General features: G+C 40.0%; 1 protein-coding gene across 5 annotated transcripts in view; it reads right to left on the reverse strand.

Moving 5' to 3' along the window:
• The window catches only part of CDKAL1 (CDK5 regulatory subunit associated protein 1 like 1), a 639139-nt gene that overhangs the window by 15893 nt on the left and 600700 nt on the right, over nucleotides 1–22546 (reverse strand). For 3 of the 5 annotated variants that reach the window (XM_058555170.1, XM_058555171.1, XM_058555172.1), the window contains exon 16: nucleotides 14143–14759. The exons of 1 other annotated variant lie outside the window; for it this stretch is intronic. In XM_058555170.1, coding sequence (XP_058411153.1) covers nucleotides 14568–14759 — 192 coding nt within the window. In that variant the 3' untranslated portion in view covers nucleotides 14143–14567. Of the gene's footprint in view, nucleotides 1–14141; nucleotides 14760–22546 lie in introns of those variants that run through there. One more of the 5 variants, XM_058555173.1, reaches the window with a different exon arrangement.

Below are 22546 nucleotides of genomic sequence, written 5' to 3' on the forward strand. Positions count from 1 at the left end.
CATTTTTCAAAAGAATTTGAAAAGAATTGGTATTAATTATTCTTTAAATGTTTGGTGGAATTCACCTGTGAAGCCATCTGGTCCAGGACTGTTCTTTGCTCTTGCTGTTCAGGGGAAAGTCTAGTGTTTAAGGGAAGAAAGTCTTGCTGCAAGGCATTTTCTTAAGAGGGCCAAGCCCCACAAAAGAATTTTCCCAGGGACCCCTACCAACATACCTAGTGTAATCTTATGCTTCACTCACCAGATATGTTTAAATTACTTCTGGTTATTTCAAAACAAATTACACCTGCAAGGGTAAAGATATCACACAAATTCCTCCTGTAAGGGCAAAGATTCACAAGATAGCACCAGGAATTACCTTCAGGATTGAGTGTCATCAGTCATTCCAAAGTGACTCTTTGAGGGAGATAACACTCAATTTAAAAGTAAACTGTAGTTTATAATTAGACTCATTACTTACGTATACATTACATGGATGGTATGCTTTAGTTCACAGAGGTTGGGCCCAAGTATAAAGAGTCATAAGTAAATACCATGCTTTATATCTATTTGCAAATCTTTAAGTCTGTTTAAACACCATATGTTTTATTCTTGTTTATGGAAATTGGGGGTAAAAACAGAAGTTAAAAGCTTGGACCTTGGAATCAGACAGTCTGCGATAACATCAATAGTTATTATGATTAATTAGGCATATTAAAAGCAGATTAGGTAAACCCAAGAGTGGAAGTTCTTAGTTCTTCAGGTTTTTCTGAACTCTTAAGTTTTCCCTTACCTTGATCTAAAGGTTTGTCTTTTTTTTTTCCATTTTTTTTTTTTCTGGGCACTTGCCTCATCACTACTCATAAGTGTATTCAGATGCCCATAAACTAGAAAAATCATACGAGACCAAATGAAATCCTTTGCTTCAACTTCTACACGGATGGGATATTTTGGCTGTGGAACTCTAGGAAACAGAACTGGTGGAAAATAATTGACAGAAATCTAATGAGGAATAATAGTGTGTGCATTTCCTTTTATCCCCAAGGTAGGGTGGGAGGGCATGACTTCTAGGCCTCCCTATTAATCCGTTTGTTCTTTTCATCTCTAGCCATGGAAAATCTCCTTCTTGATCTTAGATCGGCCACCCAAATATGCTCCACACCATTCATTAATTTGATCTCCTCAAATACAGCTGCAATCCATTTTCTTTGAATTTTTCTTCCTTTGCTGCATTTATTAGAATTAGACTCTAAGTCCCTTGAGGCAGGAATCTTTTTATTCCATATATAATTCTTTTGGGTGGTCATGTGTTAATATCAGAATTTAAAACACCTAACTTTATTTATAAAATTTGTTTAATGGCTAAATGAATATTTAAATGGCTAAAGTAATCATGAAAGGGGAAGAAATGATGTTTTCCAAGCACATACTACTTTATATACATGATCCCTTTCATCTCTCAGTGACACTACAATGGAATCATATCCCTATTTTACAGATGAGGCTCAGAAAGAGAAAGTGGCCTGGCGGCAATTTAAACCAAACTTTTGCTGATATCAAAAATCTCATGTTCTTCCCCTATTATCTGCCTCAAATTTATATTGGAAACAACTGAGATCTGAATCCAGTTAATTCAGATCCTTCACTCCTTTATGGTTCCTTAACTCAAAATTTATGGTTTCAACACCATAAAAATCAAGCTCAATGGTAAGACAAGTGTAAATTTATCAAGCATGTGCTATTGATAAATTAAAATTTAAAAACTGACTAAAAATTTTTTTGAGATTAGGACCCCAGATTAAATATAAATTTGGCATGGATCTTCTAAATTAGGCTGAGTGATAGAGAAGAGGTTCCCAAGCTTTCTTGCTTCATGGCACCCCTAGACCAAACAAAACAGCTAACCATTCTGTTTATTAAGTAGGCAGGTCCAAACAACTTAAAAAATATTTGTGTCCTAATATCTTATAAAAACTGTTTGAAAAAATAATACATGTGAATTGAAAGAAATATACTTTTATGTCATTCTAAAATTACCATAATTATTTATTAATGGAGGGTATGCATCTTTTGGGCACTGCACAAATTCTCAAACCTTGAAATAAGATCACCTTCATTTCTAGCTCCAAACTGATTTTTCACTTGATACTTGCTTTTGATAAAATTGCTGAAAATCCAGTTTTACAAAGCTATAGCATCATCAAAAAAATGTTGTGTGCTCTAATGTTGAAACTGTGAACTATTCTGAGCTGGTAGTTTGCATGGTATCTGCAAGATGTCACTGTGTTTCCCTCAAAAATTTAAAATAGCCTGGAGTGATGTCAGCATCATGGTGGTGTGACTTACTCCCTTTGTCTCTCCCCTCTAAGACACAACCAATAGTTACATCCATAGACCAACAAGAGATCCTCTGCACAGCTCAATAGATGATCCATACATCTATTGAGAGATCCATACATCTGAACATCTGAAGGTTGGTAGACAGACTGGACCTTGTGGAGGCAGCAGAACTAGAGAAGCAATGGTGGCGGCTTCAAAGACCAGAGTCTTTAGGAACTGCAGTGGCGCCTGCGATCAGAGGCTCCAGGAACTACAGTGATGCCCACTAATGAAGGGTCCAGCAACGGCTGTGGCACACAACTGAAGGCTCCAGGAACCACAGTGGTGCCTGTGACCCGGCCCCCTCCCCTTTCCCTGGTAGTGGCAGAGGTGCCTGTGACCTTAGCCCTCCCGGCAGTGGGGGTTGCATCCAAGATCCCAGTGCCCCTGGCCGTGGTAGTGGCATCCATGACCTGAAGTTCTAGGAACCATGGTTATGTCCAAGACCGGAGGCTTCCAGCACCATGGTGGTGTGTCTGGAGGCTCCAGGAACCACGGTGGCACCCATGACCCCAGTATCACCTTCCCCCAGCGACAGTAGTGGCAGTGCCTGCAACCTTGGCCTGCCTGACAGTGGTGGCAACACCCTTGAACCCAGTGCCCCCAGCAGAGGAGGTGGCAGTACTCCCAGAAAACCAAAGAGCAGCAGTGGAGGCAGTGTATGTGACACTGGCCCCCTGGCAACAGTGGAACCTGAGGCCACAGAGAACCAGGTATCAGTGGCCATGGAGCCTGCAACCCCGGCACCCCCAGCCGCAGCAGCACTCGCAACCCCAGCCCCCTTACCTGTGGAGATGGCGCCTGCAGACTCAACAATCACAGATGTGGCAGAGGTGCCCCGTGACCCTGACTCCCCCTGTACCCTCCCCTTCCCCCACCACGGTGGCAAAATCTGTGACCCAGGTGACCCTAGAAACAGCAGAGGCACTCGCCAGCCCAGTGACCCCAGTGGTGACATCTGTGACCACAGGAACATTGTTAGCAGCAAGGCACCAGCGACCATGGAGGCACAAGCAGCACAGTGAGGTCACTGATGACACCTCTGGCAGAGGCAGTGGAGGGTGGAAAGAGCTGCCTCTCAAATACAACCAGAAGCAGCTCAGAATCAAAGTAACCAAAGCCTTATCTAAATAAGAAAGATGTTGGCTACATACAAATGCACTGGCAGAGGAACAACTCATTAAGCACCAGGAAAAATTATGATAACATGGTATCACAAAAAGAAAATGACAATTTCTCAAGCCAAACTTGAAGTCATGAAAGACTGTGATCTAAATGATAGAGAATTCACAAAAAGGAAAATGACAATTTCTCAAGCCAAACTTGAAGTCATGAAAGACTGTGATCTAAATGATAGAGAATTCACAATAGCTGTCATGAGGAAACTGACAAGCTACAAGAAAACACAGAAAGACAGTTTAGTGAGCTCAGGAATAAAATTAATAAACAGAAGAAGTACTTTACCAAAGAGATAGAAACTCTAAAAAAGAACTAAACAGAAATTCTGGAGCTGAAAAACTCAATAAATGAGATGAAGAATATAGTAGAAAGCATTGGAAATAGAGCAGACCATATGGAAGAGAGAATTCATGAGCTCAAAGACAGAAATCTAGAAATAATTCAGGTGGAAGAGGAAAAATAACTAAGTTATAAAAAACAAAATGAAAAAATTCTATGAGAAATATCCGACTCCACTAGTAAAAGCAACATGAGGCTAATGGGTATTCCAGAGGACGAAAGGAGAAGGGAGCAGAGAGCTTATTTAAAAAAATAATAGCTGAGGCCAGCCCCAAGGCTTAGCGGTTAAGTGCGCGCGCTCCGCTGCTGGCGGCCCGGGTTCGGATCCCGGGCACGCACCAATGCACTGCTTCTCTGGCCATGCTGAGGCCACGTCCCACATACAGCAACTAGAAGGATGTGCAGCTATGACATGCAACTATCTACTGGGGCTTTGGGAGGGAAAAATAAATAAAATTATAAAATAAAATAATAGCTGAGAGGGTTGGCCCTGTGGCCTAGTGGTTAAGTTTGATGTGCTCTGCTTTGGCAGCCCAGGTTTTGTTCCTGGGTGCAGACCTACACCACTCATCGGTGGCCATACTGTGGCGGTGACCCACATACAAAATAGAGGAAGATTGGCATGGATGTTAGCTCAGGGCAAATCCTCCTCAAGCAAAAACAAAAGAGGGACATTGGCAACGGAAGTTAGCTCAGGGTGAATCTTCCTCAGGGAAAAAAAAACAAACAACTGAGAACTTCCAAAACCTGGAGAAGGAACTGGATATACAAGGACATGAAGCTAACAGAACACCTAATTATCTCAATGCAAAAGACCTTCTCCAAGAGACAGTGTATTAAAACTGCCAAAAGTCAAGGACAAAGAAAGAATTTTAAAGTCAGCCAGGGAGAAAAATGACAGTAACCAGAAAGAAACCCCGATTAGGCTACAAACAGAAACTCTACAGGCCAGGAGAGAGTGAAATGACATGTTCAAAATATTGAAAGATAAAAACTGCCAGCCAAGAATACTCTAGCCAGCAAAGTTAGTCTTCAGAGATGTAGGAGAAATAAAGGCTTTCCTAGACAAACAAAAGCTGAGGGAGTTCACTACCACTAGACCTACCTACAAGAAATGTTGAAAGAACTTCTTCTACCAGAAACGAAAAGGCAAAGTACACAAAACTTTGAGTAAGGTGCTAAACAGACAGAACCAGAAAATTGCAAAGCTATTACAGAATAGGGTATTAAACAACTATAGCATAAAGGTTAAAGGGGAAAAAAAGCATTAAAGATAACTAAAGCTACTTCAATATGGTAATAAACTCACAACATAAAAAGCAATAATTTGTGACAACAAAAACATAAAAAGGGAGGAGGAAAACGAGGGAACCTGTTTAGGCAAATGAAGATAAGATGTTATCATCAGAAAAGGGACTATTTTATCTATGAGATGTGGTATACAACCTCATGGTAACCACAAAACAAAAATCTAGAGCAGAGACACAAAACATAAAAAAAGAGGTAACTGCAAAAAACATCATAAAAATCACCAAACTAAAATGGCAGATAGAAACACAAGGGAAAAAAACAATGGAGATATGGAACAAAATAAAAGATAAAACAGAAGTAGTAAGTCTTCATATATCAATAATCACCTTAAATGTAAATGGATTGAATTCACCAATCAAAAGGCACAAAGTGGCTGGATGGATTAAAAAACAAGACCCAACTATGCTGCCTTCAGGAGACTCATTTTAGCTCTAAAGACAAACCTAGGCTCAAAGTGAAAGTGGGGAAGGTGATACTCTAAGCAAATGATAGCCAAAAGAAACTAGGGGTAGCCGTACTTATATCAGACAAGGTAGACTTCAAGCCAAAATAGGTAACAAGAGACAAAGACGGACATTATATAATGATGAAGGTGACAATCCATCAATAAGACATAACATTTATTAATATACAGGCACACCTTGGAGATATTGAGGGTTTGGTTCCAGTCCACTACAATAAAGCCAATACTGCAATAAAGCAAGTCACACAAATTTCTTGTTTTCCCAGTGCATATAAAAATTATGTTTACACTATACTGTGGTCTATTAAGTGTGCAACAGCATATGTCTAAAAAGACAATGTATACACCTTAATTAAAAAATACTTTATTGGTAAAAAATGCTACATGTCATCTGAGCCTTCAATGAGTCACAATCTTTTTGCTGGTGGAGGGTCTTGTAAAAAATGCACTATCTGCAAAGCACAATAAAGCAAAGCGCAATAGAATGAGGTATGCCTGTATAGGCACCCAACATAGGAGCACCAAAATACATAAAGCAACTATTAACAGACCTAAAGGGAGAAATTGATAGCAATGCAATAATAGTAGGGGACTTTAACACTCCACTTACATCAATGGATAGATCGTCCAGACAGAAAGTCAACAAGGAAACATTGGCCTTAAATGACACATTAGACCAGATAGACTTAATAGATATATACAGAACATTCCATCCAAATGCAGCAGAATATACATTCTTCTCAAGTGCACATGGAACATTCTCAAGGATAGACCATATTTTGGGACACAAAACAAGTCTCAATAAATTTAAGAAGATTGAAATCATATCAAGCATCTTTTCTGACCACAATGGTATAAAACTAGAAATCAACTACAAGAAGAAAACTAGGAAAATCACAAATATGTGGAGAGTAAACAGCATGCTACTGAGCAACTACTGGGTCAGTGAGGAAATAAGAGGAGAAATCAAAAAATACCTGGAGACAAATGAAAATAAAAATTCAACATACCAAAATTTATGGGATAAAGCAAAAGCAGTACTAAGAAGGAAATTTATAGCAATACAGGCCTACCTCAAGAAACAAGAAAATTCTCAAATAAATAATCTAACAATACATGTAAAGGAACTAGAAAAAGATAAACAAATGAAGCCCCAAATCAGTAGAAGGAAGGAAATAATAAAAATCATAGTGCAAATAAATGAAACAGAGACTAAAAAGACAAGGAAAAGATCAATGAAACTAAGAGCTGGTCCTTTGGAAAAATAAACAAAACTGACAAACCTTTAGCTAGACTCACAATGGAAAAAAGAGAGAAGGCTCAAATAAATAAAATCAGAAGTGAAAGAAAAGTTACAATGGATACCACAGAAATACAAAGGATCATAAGAGACTACAACAGTTATACACCAACAAATTAGAAAATCTAGAAGAAATGGATACATTCTCAGAATCATACAACTTTCCAAGACTGAATCATGAAGAAAGAGAAAATCTGGATAGACTGATCACTAGTAAGAAGATTGAAACAGTAATCAAAAACCTCCCCAAAAGCAAAAGTCCACGACCAGATGGCTTCACGGGTAAATTCTACTAAACATTCAAAAATTTAATTCCTATCCATCTCAAACTCTTCTAAAAAATTAAAGAGGAGAGAATGCTTCCTAACTCATTTTATGATGCCAACATTACCCTAACACCAAAACCAGACAAGGACAACAGCAAAAAAGGAAAATTACAGGCCAATATTTCTGATGAACATAGATGCAAAAATTCTCAACAAAATATTAGTAAACCAAATACAACAATACATTAAAAGGATCATACACCATGATCAAGTGAGATTTATTCCAGGGATGCAAAGATGGTTCAACATCCACAAATCAATCAACATGATACACCACATTAACAAATAATGTGGATAAAAATTATATGGATTAATAAAAATTAAAGGATAATAATCATATGTTCATTTCAATAGATGCATAAAAAGCATTTGACAAGATTAGCATCCATTTATGATAAAAACTCAATAAAATGAGTCTAAAAAGGAAGTATCTCAACATAATAAAGGCCATAAATGACAAACCCACAGCTAACATCATACTCACAGTGGAAAAACTGAAAGCTTTTCCTCTAAGATCAGGAACAAGACAAGGATGCCCACTCTCTCCACGTTTAATCAACATAGTACTGGAAGTTCTATCCAGAGAAATTAGGCAAGAAAAAGAAATAAAAGGCATCTAAATTAGAAAGAAAGAAGTAAAGCTGTCACTATTTGCGAAAGATATGATTTTATATATAGAAAACCCTAAAGGCCCCACCAAAAAACTATTAGAAATAATTAACAAATACAGTAAAATTGTAGGGTACAAAATCAATATCCAAAAATTTGTTGTGTTTCACTACACTAACAATAGATTATCAGAAAGAGAAATTAAGAAAAAATCGCATTTACAATTGCAACAAAAAGAATAAAATACCTAGGAATAAATTTAACCAAGGAAGTGAAAGGCCTGTACACTGAAAACTATAAGACATTACTGAAAGCAACTGAAGACAACACAAAGAAAGATATTCCATGGTGGTGGATTGGAAGAATTAACATTGTTAAAATATCCATATTACCTAAAGCAATCTAGAGATTCAGTGCAACCCCTATCAAAATCCCAATGGCATTTTTCACAGAAATAGAACAAAAAAATCCTAAAATTTAAATGGAAACACAAAAGACCCCAAATAGTCAAAGCAACAGTGAGAAAAAAGAACAAAGCTGAAGGTAGCATATTCCCTGATTTCAAACTACACTACAAAGCTATAGTAACCAAAACAGTACGGTATTGGCAGAAAAACAGACACACAGATCAATGGGACAGAATTAAGGGCCCAGAAATAAACCCACACATATATGGACAACTAATTTATGACACAGGAGCCAAGAACATATAATGGTGACAGGAAAGTCTCTTCAATAAATGGTGTTGGGAAAACTGGACAGCCACAGCAAAAGAATGAAACTGGACCACTGTCTTAGACCATACACAACAATTAACTCAAAATGGATTAAAGACTTGAATGTAAGACCTGAAACCATAAAACTCCTAGAAGAAAACACAGGCAGTATGCTCTTTGACATTGGCCTCAGCAATATCTTTTTGGATATGTCTCCTCAGGGAAGGAAAATAAAAACAAAAATAAACAAATGGGACTATATAAAACTAAAAAGCTTCTGTACAGCAAAGGAAACCATCAACAAAATGAGAAAACAACTTACCAAATGGGAGAAGATATTTGCAAATTATACATCCAATAAGGGGCTAATATCCAAAATATATAAAGAACTTATATAACTCAACAACAAAAAAATAAACAACCCAATTAAAAAACGGGCAAAGGATCTGAATAGACATTTTTCCAAAGAAGACATATGATGGCCAACAGGCACATGAAAAGATGTTCAGCATCACTAATTAGGGAAATGCAAATCAAAACCACAATGAGATATCACTTCCTGCCCATTAGCATGGCTATTACCAAAAAGACAAGAAATAACATGACAGAGAGGATGTGAAGAAATGGGAACCCTCATAAGTGTTGGTGTAAATGTAAATTGGTGCAGCCATTATGGAGAACAGTATGGACGTTCTCCCCAAAATTAAGAATAGAACTACCACATGATCCAGCTATTCCATTCCAGGTATTTCTCCAAAGAAGATGAAAATACTAATTCGAAAAGATATCTGCACCCTTATGTTCATTTCAGCATTATTTACAAGAGCCAAGATATGGAAATAACTTAAGTGTCCATCGATGGGTGAATGGATGAAGAAGATGTGGTACATATATACAATGGAATACTACTCAGCCATAAAGAGGGTGAAATCTTGCCATTTGAGACAACATGGATGGACCTTGAGGGTATTATGCTAAGTGAAATAAGTCAGACAGAGAAAGACAAACACCGTGTGATCTCACTTATATGTGGAATCTAAACAAAACAAAATCAAACACACTGATACAGCAAACAGATTGTGGTTGTCAGAGACAGGGGTGGTGGATGGACAAAATGGGTAAAGGGGATCAATTATATGATGACAGATGGAAACTACTTTTGGTGGTGAGCCTACTGTAGTATACACAGATGTTGAATTATAATGTTGTACACCTGAAACCTATACAATGCTATAAACCAATGTTACCTCAATTAAAAAAACTTTTTAAAAATATCCCATGGTGCTCCTTTGAGTTCACTGCAGCATTCCAGGTGCCTTAGGGGCCAGGCAAGCCTTAAAAATCACCTTTTTCTCTTCTTTCTTTTTCTCTTTTACTCCCTCCTTTCTTCCTTCCCTCCTTCTTTCCCTTCCTTTGCTTTTCTATGTTTGTTTTATAATGATAAAACCTCTTGAAGCTTCATTTGTAGCTCTAATTCTCTATGACATCTTATAACATACACTGAAAATTTCAACCTGGAATGCAGTCAATAGAAAAGTATATGTTTTGACTGAATGACATATGGAAATCTGATGTTTAGACACATTTTCCCAGCAACAAAGCAAAGTTTTCACCAGAGAATTCTTTACATTCTCTTATTGACTCTCTCACACTTGATGAATCAGGAAAGACAGAAAGAAATGGAGAGAGAGCAAGAGAGAGATGGAGAGAGACGGAAGGAGGGAGGAAGGAGGGAAGAGAAAAGAAACTTGATTAATAAATCTTTATTTAAAAAGTGCATCAAGGGGCTGGCCCGGTGGTGCAAGCAGTTAAATGCACGCGCTCTGCTTCGGCGGCCCAGGGTTCACAGGTTAGGATCCCGGGCATGCACTGACGCCCCACTTGTCAAGCCATGCTGTGGTGGCATCCCATATAAAGTAGAGGAAGATGGGCGCAGATGTTAGCTCAGGGCCAATCTTCCTCGGCAAAAAAAAGGGGGAGGATTGGCATTGGATGTTAGCTCAGGGTTGATCTTCCTCACACACACACACACACAACAAACCTGCATCAAGTACCATGCACATTCTTGGAGTAGGATGACACAGAGGGATGGGCTGAGCTCCCCCAGAACTCACAAGCTCAATCTGAGATACACATATGTTGGCACAGGTCAAGTCTGGGAGAAAACAGGGGACAAGGGAGCAGGAAGAGAGTAAAGCATAGGCTTTGGGGTCAGGCTGTGTTCAAGTCTTGCCTCTACAACTTAGTAGGCTCTGTGCCCCTTGCAAGCTACTTAATCTTGTGAGTTTTAGACTTTTTTCTCAGTAAAATTGGAATAATAATATTACGTATATCCAGGTTTTTTTTTCAGGATTGATTAACACTTGTAAAGTGCACATTATAATGTCTGACATGTTTAAAGGCTAGACAGTTAATGGTTATCAATGTTATTATTAACATAGGGCTGATCTATAGACAGGAGACAGCAGAGACAAGGTCTGCTGAAGAATGTCGAAGACACAGAGAGAGGAAATACTGGGGAGGATGGCAGAGTTCATGTCAACAAATGAATTGCATCCAGAACTCGCACATACTGCTGATGGGAATGTACATTGGTACAACCACTTCAGAAAACTGGTTGGCAGTGTTTACTAAAGCTGAACATATGCAAACACCCCAACTCAGCTATTCCACTTCTAGATATATGTTCACCACAGAAATGCTTCTAAGCATGTACCAAATACATGTTTATAGCAGCATTATTCATAATAGCCAAAACCTGGAAAGAACTCAAATGAAGAATGGATAAATGCAATGTGGTACTTTCATACAATGGAATTCTATTCAGCAATGAACGTGAATGTACTACTCCTACATGTACAACCTGGATGCATCCCACAATCAATGTTGAGCAAAAGAAGGCAGAATGAAATAGTGCATGCCATATGATTCCATTTATATAGGGTTCATAAACAGGAAAACTAACCTACGATGTTAGAAATAAGGATACTAGTTACCTTTTGAGGGGCAGAGGTAATGGTTGGGAAGGTGCATGGAGAGCCTGCTAGTGCTCGTTACAATGTGTTTAGTTTCTGAAAATTCATCAAGGTGTCCCCCTATGACATATGAACATTTTCATATGTATGAAAGTTTTCATATATATAAAGAGTTTACTTTAAGAAAAAAAATTGGCCGAAGTATTGAAAAGATCTTGTTATAGATTGAATATTTGTATTCCCTTCCAATTTGTATGTTGAAACCCAATCCCCAATGTGATGGTGGCAGATGGGGCCTTTGGGAAGTGATTAGGTCATGACAGTAGAGCCCTCATGAATGGATTAATGCCCTTATAAAAGAGACCCAGAGAGCTCCTTTGCCCCTTCCACCATGTGAGGATGCAGCGAGACCGCCATCTGTGAACCAGGAAGTGGGCCCTCACAAAATACTGAATCTGCCGGCACCTTGATCTTGGACTTCCTAGCCTCAAGAATTCTGAGAAATAAATTTCTGTTGTTTATAAGCCATCCAGTCTATGATATTCTGTTATAGCAGCCTGAATGAGCTAAGACAGATCTCTTCAAAGGTTTCCTTTTTAGCAGAGAGGGCCACATTTCATACACACACACACACAAAACCAACAAAAAAAATTTCAGTACTAAGGGAAAACGGAAAGAAAATAGGAGGTACAAAATGTTTACAACCTGCAGGTCAGTTGTCCTATAATGGCTGACTCTGTATGAATGTTATGCTATGGTAACAACTCCCAAATCTCAGGGGCTTAACACAACAAAAGCTCCTCTCCTGCTCGTTGACACATGTCTAGCACACGCTGGCGGGGGCTTTGCTCATTGCACTCACTTGGGGACTCAGGCTGAGTGAGGGAGGCTTCATCCTGACGTGTGCGTCCACAATCACCCCAGTGGTGGGAAGAGCACATGGCAGACTCTACAGCAGCTCTGAACACGTCTGCCCCAAAGACAGACAGGACCCTTCCACTCCCATTTTATTGGCCAAAGCAGGTCACATGGCCAGGCCTAACTCCGAAGGGGTAGGAGATGTGCAGTCACACTATGGGCAGGAAGGAGATAAGCTGGAAAGGTGCCAGCACTTCTGGTGACCACATTCACTCCTATGGCTCCCAGGCTCAGTCTTCTTCAGATTCCTGTCCACAAGAAAATTGTGTTGTTGACACCCACCACACCCTTCTCTCCTCCTTTTCTCTAGCAGAAGGTCATGGGAAAAAGCAAGCTGGATTTCCAGACCGCTGCCACCCCCTCACAAACTGGAACTAATATGGTGACTGATATCATGTACAATCTGCCCCCTGCTGCAGGGCAGTGGCCTTTTAACTTTCCAAAGACCAAAGAGCAGAGTGAAGTTGCAGCCTAATGGGATAAGGAACAGTCAGGCGGAGTGGGGAGAATCCTGTCCGGTCGAAACAATCCTTGAGAATCCCCATCACGGTTGGTGAGGGGGCAGAGAGCGTGTCGGATGGCTGGGTGTATCCTTCTCTTACAGGATGAGAAAATGAAGGGAGGAGAGTAGAAGAGTGAAAAGTATAGAGCTAGAGGGGAGGAAAGAAACTGACGAGGGTGTGAGAGGAAAAGAGTCAGAAGGAGAAAGTAGAGAAAAATCTTTCTGTCTCCAATCAGTTAGGGATGTAAAGCTTTTATGTCCTATAGAGGGTGACTCTAGGCTTTCAGTAGTATTTCACTACTCCCAGGTTTTTGTAAAATAACTATAAGAACCCACTCTGTTTATTGACAAAGAAATGACTGTGCATGTATGTCAAGAAAGGAAGGCCCGGGAGGGTCCTATACTCTGCCAACACTTCTCCCTCTTCCTGCTGAGAAGTGCGGGCTGCTCCCAATGGGATGTTCTACTGCAGGACTCTCGAAGGGACACACGCATATCCTGCACATTTTAATGTGAGTCCTTCTCAGAAGCACATACCAAGATTGGGAGAAATGTAGTATCACTAAAGTTTTGGGTTTAACTCACCAACTGATGACACGATTAAACTTTAATTTGGGTACCTTAAAAGACACCTAAAAAGCTGAAACATTTTGAGACAAAAAGAGCTGTAAAGGGGTGTGAATTTAAAGATGAATAAAGTCCTATGGTAACCACAGGACACCTGATTTCCCTGTACCTAAAATCCAAATAATGTATTTAATTTTGATAGTCATAAGATTCGCTTATTACTCCAATTCCTTTTATTGTGAAAGAAGTCATTCACTTAGTAAAGGCCAAGATGTCAGTAGAAATAAAAACATTTGATGTAATCGATCAAAAATGTCAGAAAAGGGGCACAGCTTGTTTTAGCAAATCCAGTTTTTGAAAGTTTGTAGGTGCTAAAGAGGTGGGTGATTCCTCACACTTTTCAAAATGTTGCCAAGAGTCCTTTAATTGGCAGACTCTCCCTGCACATTCCAAATGGATTCAAGCTCCCAAAATAGGTCTCCATATAAATTTTTCAGGAACACATCTGCTGTGAAAAATAAGATGTTTGTAGCAGCAGGACTCCAAACAAAGCATAAAGAGGAAGAAAAATAAGATGTTTGTAGCAGCAGGACTCCAAACAAAGCATAAAGAGGAAGATACATTTTAAAAGGTTTATTAAAGATCGAAAATTCTTCCCACACAAGGAAAAGGTGATGAGGGCCACTGTACAATTAGGTTCTGACTTGAAGACTGGAGATTAAAAGAAAATGCAACCACTTGCATTTCTTGCTAAAAATAAACGAAAAGGAGCTTAATTTAAAAGATATGCTATGGCAACTGTTATTAGGTTTTAGGTCAAATAACCAATGGGCCCCACTCAATGTGACACAGGGTAAGCCTCATTAAAAAGTGTGGCTGCAGAGGAGGCAGTAAGACCAGTATAAATCACTGCTCTTTGAGAACTGATGTGGTTGCTTTCCTTTTCGCTGAAGACTTTAATTAGAAATGTATTCTTCTTCACAGATGCTTCATTTAGTTATGTTTTAATTAAAGACCTTGACAAAAAAAGCAAAAAGAAGGGCAAACAGAGCCAGGCCCACAGACAGCCTCAGTGCACAGTCTTGATGCAGCCTGTGCAATCGTAGCACCATTCTGGAACTCGCCGAGGCTCGCTGAGTTGCAGCAGAGGTGTGGGATATCGAACTCAGGCGATTTCCAAGCCTATTCCTGAATTCCTATAAAGAGAGAAACACAGAGGGGAAAAAATGATTTTAAGATGCAAAAAAGGCCCTATTGTGATACCAGTCAAGTAATGGGTCCCTAGAAGGAGGTAGCTTTTTTATTATTGAGGTATAATTCACATAATGTAACATTGTATTAGTTTCAGGTGTACAACATAACGATTTGATGTTTGTATATATTGTGAAATGATCACCACAATAAGTCTAGTTAACATCCATCACCACATTTGGTTACACCTTTTTTTTTTCTTGTGATGAGAAGTTTTAAGATCTACTCTCTTAGCAACTTTCAATATACAGTACAGTATTGTTAACTATAGTCACCATGCTGTACATTACATCCCTAGGACTTATTTATGTTATAACTGCAGGTTTGTAGCTTTTGACCAACTTCACCCATTTTGCTCACCTGCCACCCCCCAGCCCATTTCTGATAACCACCCATCTGTTTTCTGTATCTGTGAATTTTGTTTTTTTTTAGATTTCACATATAAGTGAGATCATACAGTATTTGTCTTTCTCTGACATTTCATTTTAGCTAACACCCTCAAGGTCCATCCATGTTGTTGCAAACAGCAAGACTTCCTTTTCTATAGCTGAATAATATTCCACTGTGGGTGTGTATATGTGTATATGCGCACACACTATATATATATGCCAAATCTTCTTTATCCATTCATCCATCAATGGACACTTGGGTTACTTCCATGTCTTGACTATTGCAAATAATGCTGCAATGCATATGGGGGTGCAGATATCTTTTTGAGTTAGTGTTTTTGTTTCCTTTGGATAAATACTCAAGTGGAATTGTTGGATCATATGGTAGTTCTATTTTTATTTTTTTGAGGAAACTCCATATTGTTTTCCATAATGGCTGCACCAATTACATTCCCACCAACAGTGTACAAGGGTTCTTTTCTCCACTCCTTGCCAACACTTGTTATTTCTTGTCTTTTAATAACCATGCTAACAGGTGTGAGGTGATATCTCATTATGGTTTTGACTTGCATTTCCCTGATGATTAGTGATGTTGAGCATCTTTTCATACACCTGTTGGCCATTTGTATGCTATCTTTGGTAAAATGTATCTTCAGATCCTCTGCTGATTTTTTAATCAGTTTGTTTTTTACTATTGAGCTAAATGAGTTCTTTATATATTTTGGATATCAACCTCTTATCAGATATCAAATATATGATCTGCAATACTTTCTCCCATTTGGTAGGTGGCCTTTTCATGTTGTTGAACATGAAGCTTTTTATTCATGTTGAGCAGAAGCTTTTTAGTTTGATGTAAGAAGGAGCTACCATTTCCTTGCTCCTTCAACATAGGCACATTCAAACACCCACCATGGCCAACTGGCCCCAAGTTAGGTATAAGTCACAGTTCCTTTCCTTGAAGGGTCAGACCAAGTTCATGATTTTCCAGATTAAATACAAACTATGTGAGGGAGCCAAACAATCTTTATGCAGAATCAAGACAGAATTCATGCAGGGTGGAAGTTGTGTAGAGTCATATCACAAATGTATCTAACTTGTAGAGATGCAACCATATCTACTTAGCAAAAGAAGAATGACAGAAAAAAAACTATGGAAGCCATTTTATTCAGTAAACATATCCCCAGATCCCCAACTGGGGCATTGTTGCAGGAGGGCTGTCCCCAACCCTCAGGGGGACCCTGAAGGAGTCTGGGTGGCTAGAACAATCCACCCCCTACATGCAGCTGCCTCCATTTATCTTGGCGTGCCATATAACCACTCTCAATTTCTCTGTGTGCCAGACATGGAAAACGCTGGGAAACCCTGCTTGGAAGGAGCATGAGGAGCTAGGAGACATGACTACACTCCTCTTTAGGCGGTCTCTGTTCCCTGATGCTTTTTAGTAGATGTGGAGAGGAGTGGACAAGGGGCCCCTGGCCACTCTCAGGGTGGTTCTAGTGTTTCAAAGTGTAATTTTGGTTCCATTATAGAGGATTTCCACCTTATGTACAGGCTTTAGAATCGGTGCCTCCCCTGTTGAATCCTGAATAACACATCGAGAGACAGAGGTGGGTGTGAGGAAGGGGAACACTGGATGGAAGGAGCAATGTGGGGCAGGAGGGAGGCAGTACAGAATAAGGCACGTCTGTGTAAGAACCAGAAATCCACAGCAGCGCACAATGTCTTTGAACAACCATTTTACTTTGCTTATCCTTCCCTTGCAAGCTCTCTAACAATCTGCTGGTGACACCTCTGGCCCGTGTGCGACAACTGGCAGCTCACCATGCACAGCAGAACATTGGAACTGCGCTTTACAGAAGGTAACTCTGGCACGTGTAGGGGGATTGAGGGCAGGGAAGAGAATGAGGGTGGAGAATCCAGTGGCACGTTGTGGCGACAGATGAGGTGGGAGATGATGAGGACCTACGTGAAGATGATGGCGGAAGCATGGAAAGGAGAGAACAAGAGATTGTTGATGTAGAATCAACAGGATTTGAGTTCAGATGAGTGGGTAATGAGGGGTACAAAGAGAAGGAATGGGGAAATGAAAATAACTTTTACAACCCAATTTCCACTGGCTAATACTTACATCTGATAGATGTGGAAGAATTCTCACTTTGACTGTAGGAGGCTAATTGTAAAATTAATAAAGCTGTTAACTGCAAAAATAAATCTCTCCACCTCAGTAGCAGTCAAACCATTATTTACTTCTGTGCTCCTCAGGTATCTGGGCCGACACCTGCTGGTGTCCCTGCCCTGCGAGCCGTCAACAGGGAGGCACACAGCTGGCCGTCTGCCCCGCAGCAGAGCGGGCAACAGCCGGAGCTCAGCGGCGTACCCGACCTGCTCCCGCCCGGGGAACTGCTCTTTTGTGAGACTGGTTTTCTGTGGGATATTCTGGAGCTGGGAATACGTTGATGAGCTTTCATTTCCACTGATTAAAAATAGCCTCAAGGTCTTAAGGTCAGCACTCACACGGATATGGCAGCCTTGGGAAAGAATGTAGTCCTTGTTCAGCTGCAATGACAAAAGCTATGTGAGGTCCTCAAAAGCAGTGAGGCTGCCTAATGCATCTCTGGGTTCTTGGAACCTGCGCAGCTGCAGGTATAGGGCAGGTACTCAGTAAGTGTTCAGAAATGAATGAGTGAATGAATGGATGGATGAATATGAGGGTGTGTACTCCAGATGCGATGTAACCGACCAAAAACACGCTTATCTATGTCTGTGGTGATCAATGTGTCCTGTGGTGTATTCAGGGCACTATCCTACACGAGTCATGAGTTGTTGCCTCCAGCAATTAAACCACCACTTCTTTAGTTTGGGTTTACAAGACCAGGACTAAGAGACTAATTAATTTCTCCTAGGTCTGAGTTTAACATTTTTGAGTCACATGTGGCTTTGAGAAGCCCATGAAGACTACAGCCTGTTCCCCAGAAAAATGAGGAGGCGTTCATGCACACAGGCACACAGCCCCACTCACACTTCTGCATATTACTTCAGGAGGCTCACAGACTGCCTCACCCATGAGCGGATCCAGGGATCACAGGGCCTGAAGCTTTCTCTTTAAGAAAAAAAAAATACGAAGACAAAATTAGGTAGAGGGCCTTGGAAGGAGCCCCTCAAAGTGAGAGGCCCTGAAACTTAAGCTCTACTGATTTCAGGGACAATCCACCTCTGCTCCACCCCTAGTTCTGAATGCTGGACCTTGGTTCTGCGCCTGCAATTCAAGAAGTTGCCGCTGGGCGATCACTGGTGCCAGGCCAGGGGTCAGGCTGACCCAGGCAGGACTAGGCGAGTCTTAAAGCATAAAGCATTTGGTTGAGTTTATAATACATTTGGCTTCACAAACCTGCAGCACAGGTAACGTGACTGTGCTCTCAGCCTAAAAAAAAATCCTTTGACTTTTGATGATAGTTTCACAAAATTTCTTCTTCTCTTTCTTCCAAGTCATTTGCCATACAATTTCGCTCAAAATATAAAAGTTACCTATTAAACTATCTGCATTCAACTTAGCCATTCTTCCTTGGGTATTACTTTTTTCCCTCCTCCTCTCAAACGTCTAACACATCTGAACAGAAACGTAACTGACCCATAAAAAGTATTTTGGTTCTAGGGTTGGCCCTGTGGCTGAGTGGTTAAAGTGCCGCATGCTCTGCTTCGGCGGCCCGGGTTTGTGGGTTCGGATCCCGGGCCCAGACCTACCCCACTCATCAGCCATGCCATGGAGGCGTCCCACATGCAAAGTGGAGGGAGACTGGCATGGATGTTAGCTCAGGGCTAATTTTCCTCATCAAAAAAAAAAAAAAAAGTGTTTTGGTGCTAAGCCGCCCTCCTATTCCTAGTGGACAGGTCTGCATCACAGAATCATATGGAGAGCAGCAGCATGCGTATGCAGCCCCGGAAGCCCCCCTGACCTGCCACTCTGCCCCTAAAATCAAGGTGGGAGCTTGACAACAGAGCAGGAGAGGGAAAAGGCAGCCTATCTCCACCATGCTGTGCTTCTTTATTATCTGCATCTTTTACCAAGTCAAGATCTTGATTAAAGGAATTTGGTGATATGTTTTTAAACATAAGATAGAAAAAAAGTTTCTCAGATGAGAGAGTAATCAGTAGGCAGCTGGCTTTGTACATTTCAACTGTCACTACCACTGTGATACTGAAGGAAAAGTAATTTAGAAATACAGGATATAACGACTTTCTCATAAAGTTCAAGACGCTCAAACAGCTAAATGTATAACTATAGCCGATTTCTATACAGTTAGAAGCAGTATTCAAGAACAGACAATAATGTAACATTTCTATAATGTAACGAAAATAAAAAGTGCTTATACATGAAGTGATGACAAATAATCAATAGTAAGATAAAAGTTTACACACACACACACACACACACACACGCACACAGAAGAAGGTATATAACTGACTTTAGAGAAAAACTTAGTACAGTCGATAGTTCTGGCAAGTGAACAGACGACTCTAACCTTCCCTAAACCTCTTAAAGATTATCAAACATTATCTAGGTTATTAATTCCTGAAATTCAAGATGCATTTGCATCTCTCAAACTATCATGCACCAAATATGAGAAATTCTATTGTTTACTAAAACTAACCAAACATCAATTCTCAGACTTATAATTTTTAAGAAATCAAATTCCATTTAGCAATGCCTTTTCCAAAACAGACAGAAGTCTGAAACAAGGCAGGATATGACCTTTGTTTAATCAAAAGGATGCATGTATTTATGCAGTCATGGTAGACTAAGGACACACTGAGAGAATATTAAATTTATACCTTAGGGCTTTTTTTCCCCTTGTAAATCTCATTCTTCCCTTGATTAATTTCTAAACATATTTACTTGCTAATTCTTAAACATATTCTACTAATTTGAAAAGCATAGTTTATCAAATACTATTAAAGTAATAAATCTGTTCAAGTAGAACCAAGTATATATACCAAAAAAGAGAAACACCCAAAACAAAAACAACTTGATGTTCAGAAACTTTAGGGATCAGAATGCAATACTACTCAGCCATAAAAAAGATGAAGTCTTGCCATTTGCAACAATGTGGATGGACCTTGACAGTATTATGCTAAGAAAAATAAGTCAGATGGAGAAAGCCAAATACCCTGTGATTTCACTCACATGTGGAAGATAAAAAACAATAACAACAACAAACACACACATAGACACAGAGAATGGATTGGTGGTTACCAGATGGCAATTAGACTTCGGGTTGTGAACATGATGTAGTCTACACATAAGTTGAAATATAATGATGTACACCTGGAATTTATATAATGTTATAAACCAAAGTTACCTCAAAAAAAGAAAAAAGATAGATGAAGCGGTAACAATAGTCTATCTCCAATTATTTCCCCCTTCTCTAGCAGTTTTATGTATACTGTTGGGGTAAGGAAAGAGAGGCCTTTAACCTGAGTACATTTAATGCCCCGAGGCACAAATGAGCCCCGTTCTAGGAGCAGTAAGTACACTGGCTCTGGGCTCTGATCCCAGCTCCATCTGAGGATTCTTGGGCAAATGATTTATCCTCTTGTCTCCACACAAATCACCTGTAAAATGGAGATCCTGTTGGTATTTGCACATCCTGGGGTTGTTATGAGGATCAAATGAGATACGTATATGAAGTGTCTTGAATATTTAAAACTCAATTAAGATTAACATATTCCATGGTATTTTGTGGTTCCAATGGAATATGCAAACTGCCTGAGATATTCTTTTTGTAAAACTTTAAAGACACTTTTTATTTGCTTTTCAAATATGATTAATTGATTTAAGCTATTTTTGTTCCTTACACATATCATCAGGAGGCACCCAGTACAGTGAATGAGCACAGGTTTCAAATTCTGGCAGACCAGAAACTGAATCCAAGTTCAGACATTCCTCAGCTGTGTGACCTTGGGCAAGTAGTTTAAGCTCTGTAAGCCTAGTTACCTCTCCTCTAGAGCAGGGATACCAACATCCACCTTAAGATGTTGTTGAAAGAGTTAGAGATAAAACGCCCAGAGCCCAAGCAGAGTGCCTGGAATACAGAAGGTTTAAATAAAGGGCTACTATTGTATTACATTGCAGGAGTGGATTGGAAAATGGAGAAAGCCAGAGCCTCCCATAGCACTTATCAACAGTATCGAGATGATGAGGTCCTGTCCTGGAGAGCATCCTTGTAAGCACTAACCCACGAGGGAGAAGATATGCCCCCTGTAAAGTCACCATCTCTTACTCCCTGGGCTCTCAATCTGCAGAGTGAGCCTTCTGGGAAGGCTCCCACCTAGAAACATCCCATATAACAAGGCGAACTTGGATTCTACAATTTACGAAGATTTAAATGTACCAAGAGGGATTCAACTGTCAGATGAGCCAGGGGCCTATTTTTAAATCGCCTTTTCTTTCAATATTAATTAATTTTGAATAACATTAATTAATATTTAATTAACAATAATAACACTTAGTATTAGAATGCTGTTTTCAAGGAAACTACAAAAAAAAAAAAAAAGAAAAAAGTCACCAACTCCACAATTTTACATAAAACGTTTTTGCCCTTGCTCTGTGCCCTGCCTGAAGCAGCCATCTCTCCTCTTCCACTACCCGCCCCCAGCCTCCTCTTATTATTTTCTCAGGCTTCAGTCAGCCAGGACCTCCTGTGGGAAAACCTCTCTCAACCAGTGTGCAGCCCCAGATGGGTTAGGTGGCCCCCTCTGCGGGGCTGCGCGTCCCGTTGGCTGGCCCTCATCATGGCACTTGTCAACGGCGGTGAATGGCCTGTCTACTCCTGCATGACCCTGTGTGCACTCCCTCAGAGCAGGGCCAGCCTGACTCTCCAGTGGATGCCCAGGGCCTGGCGCTGAGGAGGGGACATCGTCAGCTGAAAGGATATGTGCATTTCCACCTGTTCCTTAGTACTATATATTCACATTTTATATAGGTGCAAATAGTCTTTCCATATGAATTACCATTTACCTATTCTTATATTTCTTGTGTAGACTGTCAGGTAAATAGGACACCAAGTCAAACATCACCAATACTACATAGTATAAATATAAAATAGCATTAGTGGGGAAAAGCCTACCTGCAGAGAAGTAGCATGGTATGTTAGTTTTCTATTGCTACTTTAGTAAATTACTAAAGTTCTCAGGTCTTAATACAAATTTATTCTCTTATAATTCTGGAGATCAGAAATTCTAAAATCAAGGTGACAGCACGGCTGCATTCTTTTTGGCAGTTCTAGGGGAGAATCTGTTTCCCTGCCCTTTATCTAGCTTCTAGAGGCAGTCTGCATCTGTTGGCT

Source organism: Diceros bicornis, chromosome 14 (assembly GCF_020826845.1).
Source record: "Diceros bicornis minor isolate mBicDic1 chromosome 14, mDicBic1.mat.cur, whole genome shotgun sequence".
Lineage (NCBI taxonomy): Eukaryota > Metazoa > Chordata > Mammalia > Perissodactyla > Rhinocerotidae > Diceros > Diceros bicornis.